Source organism: Ochotona princeps, chromosome 3 (genome assembly GCF_030435755.1).
Source record: "Ochotona princeps isolate mOchPri1 chromosome 3, mOchPri1.hap1, whole genome shotgun sequence".
Classification (NCBI taxonomy): Eukaryota; Metazoa; Chordata; class Mammalia; order Lagomorpha; family Ochotonidae; genus Ochotona; species Ochotona princeps.
This window is the reverse complement of record NC_080834.1, coordinates 4,085,543-4,095,280: the sequence shown is the minus strand read 5'-3', so window position 1 is coordinate 4,095,280 and position 9,738 is coordinate 4,085,543. Positions and strand designations below refer to the sequence as shown.

Genomic DNA, 9,738 nt, shown 5'->3' with positions numbered 1-9,738 from the left:
CACAGCCAAATGATTAACAGGTTCACAGAGACCACGACAACTTTGTAAACAAGATCTGGGCTACTGGAACTTGATTTCATCCACAGTCCACTTGAGAACGGACAGCAGGTGGGGAGGCGGGCACGACGGGGGAGGGGGGACAACAGGGGAGGGGCAAGAGGCCGCAACTTCGGAGTCCTGCCGTTTCTGAGATGCGCTCACGCCTGCGCCTGATGTGGCTGTTTCCTTGAAATTCACTGCCTCAAAACACACGACAGCAAGTGCCGGCACAGTTCTTTATGTTAGATATCTAGAAGAGAAGCTTCCTCAGTTTGGGTCAGGACTGTTTAAACTGTAGTAAACACACCACCATCCTCCTCCTCCCACCACCACCACCACTGGGCGTCAGCTCTCCTGGAAGCTCCACTCAGAGCCGGGGCTTCCGAAGCAGGCTCTTGCTCAGGTCTTTGACCTCCTCGGGGCTGTTAACCCGCTCGTAACCCAGCACGGCCATGGGCTGGTGGCAAAACTCCTCCACCTGTTTGATTTGCTGAAAGGTGAGGGCAGTCCGCCAGGCGTTGGCGGCCTGTGTGGCATTGCGCGCAGACACCACGAAAGGCTTGGACGAAGAGCCCGAGCCACTGGTCATGTTCAGGGCAAACTGCTCCATTTCGGGGCTCACCAGCAACCCCACAAAGTCGTACACCCTCCGCAAGGTCTTGACAGGGTCTCCCACCAGGTCCTCGTACCGCACCACCAGGTAGTGGCCCTGTAGCCAATCCGGAGGCTGCAGCGCCGTCTGCAACGTCTTGGCCATGCTGTTGCAAATGACCTCCATGGCACCCAGCGCGTGGTAGTCGGCCGGGCCGCCCATGCCCTCCTTCTTGGCACCCAGCTTATGGCCAGCAGCCTCCAGGAAGGGCATGCGGTGGGCTCGCGGGTCACGGCTACGCACCACCTGTAGACTCTCACGGATGAGGCCATGGCGTGAGCGGATGCGTGAGCTTGCCACCGCCCGGGGGTCACGCACCAGGTGGATGACCTTGAGGTCCAGGGCGGGGTCTCGCAGCAGCGGCGCCAGCACGGCCACGTCGAAGACACGCACGCCCTTGATGACCAGCGTGCGGTATTTGCGGCACTCCTCCTCGAAGCGCGCCAGGCGCTGCGGCGGGCACTTCTTGCACACGCGGTCGTCCACCAGCCCCACAATCTCCTTGCGATAGGCGGGGCAGAGAGGCGACGAGCACACCACCTTGTTGGTGGCCGCGCCGAAGATGCCCAGCGTGGTGAGGTTGCGCCCCCCGCTGCCCGCCGGGCTGTACAGCTGGAAGACCGAGAGGTCGCAGCGGTAGAGAGCGCTCAGCATGTCCCGCGCCGCCCCCTGCAGGGAGACGGCGTCCCCGGGGTAGAGTTTTTGCCACACGTGCCACACTGGCTCGTAGAGAAAGAACACCTCGGGATTCTGGTTGAAGAGCTCGCCGAAGAAGGACGAGCCCGAACGCCACGTGGTGAACACGTACACCAGCTGCCGCTTGGCCCCGCCGCCCCCGGCGCCCCGAGTGCCATTACCCGGAGGGGACGCAGCCCCCGCCAGCCCTGCGGCGCCCGCGGGAGCGGCCCCGGCCACGGCGGCAGGGGGAGGGCGGTATGGGGTGCGCGGGTCTAGGCGCGTGTGGGCGCGGGGCGGCGCGGCGGGGGGCAGCCCCGAGCGTCCCCAGCCGGGCCCGGCCGCAGCCCCCAGCCGCCCGTCGGGGTTGCACTGCTGCAGCGGCTCCTTGTGCCACTTGTAGTCCAGGAGATTAAGCATAGTGAGCACCAGCAGCAGCGCATAGCCCGCGCACAGCACCAGCGCCTTCCTGCGGAACACCTTCATTCCGAGCGGGGACACGGGCCAGCGGCGTCCCGGGCGCCGGGGCCACGGCGGCAGCAGGGCGTGCGGCGCGGCGGCGGGCACAGCCGGGAGCAGCCGGGGGAGCGCGCCCGGGGGCAGAGCTCGCGGCGGGCTGCGGCTCATCACAGGCACAGCCCGGACCGGCGGCGCGGCGGAGGCGGCCCTACAACCCGGGAGGAGGACGCAGCGGGCCGGCTGCGGGCGCCGGCTCTGGGGCCGCGGCTCCGAGGCTCGTGCGGTGGCAGCGGTGGCTGGTCCCGGGCGCCCGAGGCTAGCTCTCCCATGGCAGCGGCTCCAGGAAGGACCTGCAAGGAGAAGCCGAGTGAACCGGTGCGCCCCAACCTCCCTCCACCCCCTGCGTCTGCTCCACCTCAGGAACGCCCACCCTCGGGTGGGCCCGGCTCCCGGCTCACCTGAAGCCGCGGGCGCGCCCCGGAGCGGCCCGGGATCAGGATCGAGCGCACTGGCTGTCCGTCGTTCCGCGGTCTCTTCCGCAAAGGGTCTCCTGCGCCTTCCAAGGGGGAGCAGCGGGGCTCCGCAACCCTGGCTCTGGACGGAGTTTCTGGGCAGCGGGTGCCCCGCAGCTCGGAAAGGGAAACTTTCACCGGGCCCGGAACCCTTCTGCGCGCTCCGCCGTGCCCCGGCGCGTCCCGGCTCCGGCGGCGTCTCCTCCGCTCTCTCGGGACCGCAGCTTCCTTCCTCGCTCCAGGAGGCGAGGCCGGCTGAGGGCGCTCGGGAAGGGAGCGGCTTACACGGGACTCAGCCCCCGGCACCGCGGCTCTGCCTCCCTCGCTCTCGGCCTCCGATTGGCGAATCCTCCCTTAACTGTGGCTGCGGCTGATGGGGCGCAGCGCGACCCCGCGGCGGCGTGTGCCTCTTCCATCACTGGAGGAGGATACCCAAAGCGGGCAGCGCAGGCAAGACCCCGCCGCTCGGCAGGCTCCGACTGGCCTGGAAGAAGCCTGCACACACAGCTCTAGGCTCCCTCTGGCCGCCCCGCCCCCTGCACCGGCCTCCGGTGGCCAACGAGGTCTGAAGGTGGAGGAAGTCCCCGCCGCCGCCGAGCGAAAGCGGCGCCCGGGAGGATGCTGCTACCCGACTCCCCCTACGCCGAGCGCCTGCAACGCGCTCGGGCCGGCCTCTGCGCGGCTCCTGCCAGCCGGCGCGGGGTTGGTGCGCGCCGCCGTCTGTCGCTACGGCTCCTCCCCTTCGCCGCGCTGCCCTCCTCCTCCTCCGCGCGTCCCGCGCCGCCCCCCTAACAGCGCCCCGCGCCTGCCGCCGCCTCCAAGGCCGGAGAGCCGAGCCGGCTTCCCCCGGCGCTGCTGGAGCCGCCAGCCCGCAGTCGGAGGCACAGATCTCGGTGCGCAAAGCAACTGGGCTGGAGCGCGGGCGTGGGAGTCGGGGCGCCGCAGCCGCACAGGACTCGGGCTCCGCAGGCGGCTGCCGGACTCGGCCCCAGGTCCTGGCTCTCGGAAAGAGTTGGTGGTAAAGTTTGGGCAGAAACCCCTCGAGGCCGTTCACTCCGCCTCTCCCTTCTTTCCCAGGGTTAACGCGAGCTGCCCCTCCGGGAATCAAGGATGTACCGGCGCCCTGGAGAGCTCAGAAAACGCGGAGAGCAACGGGTTTGCAACGCTCTTTGAAGCGGCTCAGCGGAGGAAGCCATAAATCTAGCCGACCCTGGGGTCAGAGGAGACGCTTCGATTTTCCCGAGGAGTGTGTCGGCTAGGCGGTCGGCCCCGAGGTTTTGGCCCGGTGCCTCAAGGCACGGGGTTTCGCTGCGTCCCCAGCGGATGCTTGCGCTGCTTGTGCTCCCAATCCGATGTTGCCTGAACCTGGGGGAAGGGGCAGACTGTTTTAATTTACAGTAAGAGAGTTGTTCCCCTTTTAATAGTTCGAAGAACTCAGCCCCAAAGGGAACACCGTTGTTGGAAGTGGAAGGGCGTTCTGTATTGGCTTAGTTGTTCTGAGTGTTTTGCCAGGTAATGAGGAGCTCGTCCCCACCCCTAACATCCCACCGCCCCCCACCCCCACTGACCCGGGAAAGCTGCTTCGTGGGCAAGATGAACGCAAGGATCGGTCCCCGAGCGTGGTCGGTGATTGGCTGTTGGGGCGCAGATGGGGATGGTGGGACCCCAGTCCCAGGCCTGCAAGTGGGAGGGTGGCTGAAGGGATCCCGGAGGCCGCGGGAAATCTGCGCGGATCTCCCGCGGCACTTTAAAGCCTCCTGCCCATGTTTTTTTTAGAAGTTTGGCGGAGTTGTTGAAATATGATCTTGCGGCTATCTGCGGCAGCTTCTCTTGGTCACTGGCCCCGTCTGCATTTTAAAACGTTGCGGTTTGTGCCATGATTATCCAGTGAGTCTTGCAGAATCTTCAAAGTACAGAAACTCTTGCAGGGCGAGGGAACTCGCCTTGCATGGGTTTCCAACTCGCTTTCTTAAGGTTTAGTTTCGGGACAGAAAGATGTGCAAAGAACTTGACTTAGTCCTAGTTTTCTGTTTTGTTTTTGTGCTTTTCGGGAGGGGGGGACAGACATATTATCACGAGTAGAGTTCTGCTAACTTATTTTCTCCCTGCGGTCTGATGAACTGTAAAAGTGAAGCATCCCAGGACACATTGTAGGCTCAGATATGTGCAGCACCCGCCGGGAGCCTGGTGGCACCTCTGGAAGGGGACCAGGCCGGCCAGAAGCCCTCAGTCACTGTGGACAGATGAAGGTGGCAGAGTTAAGCTGAGTGCCCTGGTTTCCTTTTTTTCTGTATCTAGGACCTCCCACTCCTCCCCCTCCCCAAATCCTCTGCTGTCTCAAGAGTCCCTGCCCCTCCTTTCCGCTTCTCTTTCCCTACAGAAAACTAAGGGAAACCTCCGTCTTAGTACTCAGGCAGCTTCCAAGAAAAATAATTTCTAACATGTGTAATTGAATCTTGAGCTTTGTGCTTACCAGGAAATCACTGCATTGCCACTAGTGTAAAGACCCTTGTGTGAACAATTGGGTGCGTGGAAACAGTTGTGTGGCAATTTTGTAACACTTTACTGGAGTTGACAAAACAGCACATCCATTTGACAGACACCCCCGCAGGGAGCGCGCAGCTGGCGTGCACTTACAGGTTCTGGCGGCTCCACCCTCTCCTCGCCTATGCAGATAGTTTACCAGCGCTGCTTGGTGTCAGAATTCACTCCGAGCTTGGGAGCAGCCAAGTCTGCAAGCTTCATCCAGCTTCCCTTACTGCCTGTGTCCTGCAGTTGCTTTCATTTTCACCTACTTTTCCGTTTAACATAGGAATGACCCAAACAAATAACAAGCCACACAGTGTTTCATTTGCAAAAGATGAAATCAGCGTGGTGGCTCCATAGGCTAATCCTCTGCTTTGTAGTGCTGGCATACCTTATGGGCACCTGTGCTAATCCCAGCAGTTCCGTTTGCCACCCACCTCCCTGCTTTGTGGCCTAGGAGAGCAGCAGAGGATGGATCAAGTCCTTTGGCCTCTGCACCCATGTGGGAAACCCAGAGGAAGCTCCTGGCTTGGGATTGCCACGGCTCTGGCCGCTGCAGCTGTTTGGGCAGTGAACCAGCAGAGGGAAGATCTTTCTCTCTGTAGCCCCGTCTTTTGAATGGAAGTGAATATATATAAAAGAAAGATGCAGTCATGCCACGGGGCTGGTCAGTCACTGTTAGCTCATCACAGTTCAGACTGTTCTAGAATGTTCCTTCAGTTTCTGCTCTCCAATGCCTGTTGAGGGGAAGGACACTCTGCTTTTGCGAACGTGGCTGTGACTTTTACCTAATCTTGGACAGCCAGGGAGCCTGATATTCTGGGGTGCCGTGAGCCCAGCAGTCAGCCTGTGGAAATGGCACAGCGAGCTTCGTGGACCATTCTTCCAAAGAAATGAGGAAGAAGGCAAAGCCAGGTGCCCTGTGGGTATTCGTGAGAGTTTCATGACTGGAACTGAAATGCCTTGGAGGGAGCTCCTGAGAAAGCAACAGGTTGAACGCCATATACAGCCCGGGGGGCTTCAGACTTCAGGTGAGGTGGTCCCTGGTTGCCTGGCCCCCTGCAGAGGCTGGGCAGGATGGAGCTGGTCCAGAGAAGTCCAAGCATGGGGAACAGAGGGAGCTAGCTTCAATAACCAACTCTCTTGGGCTCACCACCTGCTGAGGACACGCCCCCAGTGACCTGCCCACCTCCCAGCAGCAGACATGGTCATTATTAGCCCAAGGCTCCACCTTTAATGCATCCAACCTTGTCATCAAGACTTCTGTATCTGTTTGGGGAGCCAAGTTAATTCAGTCTGCAACACCCATCAGCTGCGGTCCGGGCCTGTCTGAAGTTAGGGACCTGGATGATTCATTTGCCTTTGGGAAACAGTTGCTCCTAGATCCCAGGATAGATTCAGCCCCTCGTAATTTCCACAAATCCGCCTTTTAACAGAACTTGCATGCACACAATCAGATCTACCACAATCTTGATTTCGGTCACACTATTCTCACTTGTCCAGGGATGACCCTTGTTTATTTTATAGGCTTTACTCTAATTAAATGTGCATGATGGGAGGGGTGGGGGGATTCCCAGAGCCTATGAAACTGTCACATAATGCAAAATAATTAATAAAAAAAAGAAAGAAAAAATGTGCATGAGCCCATTTCACAGCCGGAGAAGAGCCTGCAGAGGTAACCATTTGACTTTATTTACTTTAGAATCGGGTGACACCATCAAGTTCAAAGGGAAAAAAATCTTGCCTTAACAATCTGGTAAAGGAAAAGCCCAAATAGTCTTGCAATGGCTTCGGAACCTTCTGTCAGAAAAACAGCAGGCCCTGGGCCATTCCTACACCGACTCTTCCAGAACCACTCCTCCAGCTCATCCTAAGGAGTGATTGTCTACGGGGATTCCAGAGAATGAATCAGGTCCTATTCAATGACTAACGTGTGTTAATTTATAACAAATATATATATATATATAATTTATAACAAAAAACTTGAAATATCAACAAAATAAATGTAATACAGTAGAGCATGTCATCTAAGGGCCCAAGTGGCAATGCCCCATGACCAGGGCCCCTCAGCCTGGGCTGCCTCTGCCCTTCTGAGGCTCAGGCTTGCCAGCCCCGCTGAGGCCTCTTTGTAAGGCTGTTGATCATGCCTTGTGGAGAGGGATGGGAAAACTAGGGGCAAAGCTTCCAGGAGGAGCTCCTGCCTGGAAACAAAGGCCCGTTTCTACCACCTCTTCTCACAGCCACATGCCAGGCTTCTCCTAGCAGCAGGACAAACTGCATCTTGTGTGAACCCAATCTAGATGGGGGGTCTAGAAGCACTTCCAAAATCATCTCATTTACCCCCTGGGTTCCCCCACGATCTGCAAGTTAGGAACCCAGTAACTAGTGACTGCTCCTGGGTTTACGCTGCCTGCTGCCCCTCCCTGGAGATGGCCTGTTCTCTCCACAGGAGTCAACTCCTGGGGCTGGTTGGGTGCTCAAAGGCCAGATTTTACAGCACCAACTCGAAGATGAGTCCCCCACAGAGAAGTGGCTATCACTTCACCATGGACATTCTGCACCCCTCTCTGCAGTAGTTCAGCCCCTGAAGAGACATGACTCTCCCTCCCTCCCTGTGTCCTGAACAGAAACATTCAAAAGCCAGGAGAAGCTTGGGCACTGAGGTTCTGGTCCAACACTTAGAGTATCAGCACCCAGTTACCGACGTCACCTGCTGCGAGGGGACAGAGATAGTGTCATGCTCAAAGAAACTCCACGAGGCAGCCACGTGGCTCTGCAGCAGGAGAACCCTACTTAAACACCAGGATCCCCCCAGTCTTCCTACAGGACCTCCTGTGTCACTTCAGTCTCAGGTCACACGGGATCTGATACAAGCTTGGCAACTGGAAAGCCTCTTCTCTGACAGGACACAAGCTCCTTGAAATACAAGAACAAGTTACAGGGACTCAACCGGCTGGCCATCTGATTCCCTGCAGGGCGGCTTCGTGGCTTTGCTTCCTTGCATAAGGTTAGGACCTCTCCCTGGGCCTGTTTCTCCATCTGCAGTATAGGGGGCGGAACAGCCACCTTGCAGAATGACTAGGGAATGCAGAAGGTAGTGTGGTAATGACACAATGTGGCCCTGAGCTAAATAAATAAGCGCAGGCTAAGCGCCTTGCCTTAGGGAAGAGGTGAATCAGAAGAATCCAAGGTCTATGAGAAGCAGTCTCTGTGGCTTTCTTTACCCTTTTCTTCATAGAGGTATTGGAGGTTTGGATAGGTGGAGAGTTTGGGAGCTGCAAGGTTGGTTCTAGTTGAGTTGTATAGGTGTACAAAGGTGGGGAGGAGGGTTCAGTGGCCAGTCGTAGGAAGGGACTCATCACAGCCAGAATTCATGTAGGAGTTCATTGACCTTGACTTCACCGTTGCCATTCAGTGGACGTTGGCACTTGAGGAATGGATCAGATCACTGCAGAGCTTCTTAGAAACGCAGAGTTTCAGGCCATGAACCTGGGGGTGAGGGATCCATGTCAGCTGGAATGGGTCCTTTGGCCCACCTGCACAGGAGCTGGGCAGGTTTGCTCTGGAGAGGGCCCAGCGCAGCCGAGGTCAGGTGGCCCGGAGCACTAGTGATGCAAAGCCCATGGACCACCCAGTGGCATGTTTGTGGGGGCTTGGTGTGTGGGCTTGCAAAGGATCTGGAGGATGGCCCAGGTCAGGGCATACCGAGACCTGAGGGCTCACATCCAGAATCAGTGGGAAGACCATTGAGTAAAAGCGTCAAAACTGGGCCTCCTTAGTGGAAAAGACATGCCCAGATGCACACGGAGGATATGACAACTTGCTGGGATATACAGAGGACATCTGGTACCACAGCAGAGGAAGGAGGGCAGGACAAATTAGTCAACTACCCCAGGCAAGCTTTGATGGCAAATACCTGACAAAGGGAGACTAAGTTCGACTGTGTCAGCCAGTGGACCTTGGAAGGATTTCCTCATCCTTGGATCAGCAAGATCCACGCATTTCAAAACTATTGAAACCACTTGAGCAGAACCCTCGGAGCATGCTCCACACTGGGGACCCTGGGATGACATCAGGTGGCTGTTCTCCATCCCTGGGTGCTGAGACAGTTGAGAGGCTGGATACTGCTTCTCCACTTGTCTTCCCCCTGTTCGCCCAGATACAGGAGGAAGAAAATTTAGGAAACAATGGACTCACCCACTTTCCCCTAATCCTTGATCCTTTGCACCCTGATCAACTATATCAACATCATCAAAAATTTAAAAAAAAAAAAAAAAGAAAGAAATGCAGACTCCAAGGCCTCCAAGAACAGCATCTGAATTCCAACAAAATCCCAGGCTCGACACATTAGAATTTGGGAAACAGAAGTACCAATGGTGGGGACATGTCTGCAATCAGGAAGTTGGTGTTGCACGCATGGATGGACTTGCCCCCTGTCCTTGTCCCTGTGTGTGGCATCAACCTGTCAGGTGGCTGGGGAGGCTGCTTCTGAGGCCCCAGGTCCAGGACGCAGAGCCAGAGGGCAGAAACATTGGCATGGGCTGCAATTCAGGCCACTGGCTTCCTCCCCTGGAGCTGGGGGCAGGACACAATTTACATAGCAAACAAAGACTTCCAGCTACCCAGATTAAGCCCATTTGCTCGCATGAATTCAAAGAAAAAGGATATGAAAACTGTTAGGAGCCAGAGACTTATGGGCCTTAGACTTGGCCTACCTGACAGCCTGTTGCATTGCAAAGCCTGCTTGGGCAAGCAGGGCTACAGCAAGCAGGATATTAGGCCAAAACATCCTCTGTAGAGGGAGCAGAATAGAACCTCCACCCTTGTTCCTGTTCAAATAATTAGTTCCTCCCCTGTTTCAATATAGCTGATTAG

General features: G+C 57.3%; 1 protein-coding gene across 1 annotated transcript; it reads right to left on the bottom strand.

The window, feature by feature from the left end:
- Nucleotides 1-309: 309 nt before the first annotated feature.
- CHST2 (carbohydrate sulfotransferase 2) lies at nt 310-3,008 on the bottom strand. Its single transcript, XM_058661409.1, has 2 exons — nt 2,284-3,008; nt 310-2,175 (listed from the first exon to the last, which is right to left on the bottom strand). The coding sequence occupies exon 2, from the start codon at nt 1,991-1,993 to the stop codon at nt 407-409; it is 1,587 nt and encodes a 528-aa protein (XP_058517392.1). The 5' UTR covers nt 1,994-2,175; nt 2,284-3,008; the 3' UTR covers nt 310-406.
- Between the last annotated feature and the right edge of the window lie 6,730 nt (nt 3,009-9,738).

What these genes read in the sequence shown, in the direction of transcription:
- CHST2 (XM_058661409.1), bottom strand. Translation starts at nt 1,993, where the DNA reads ATGAGCCGCAGCCCGCCGCGAGCTCTGCCCCCGGGCGCGCTCCCCCGG.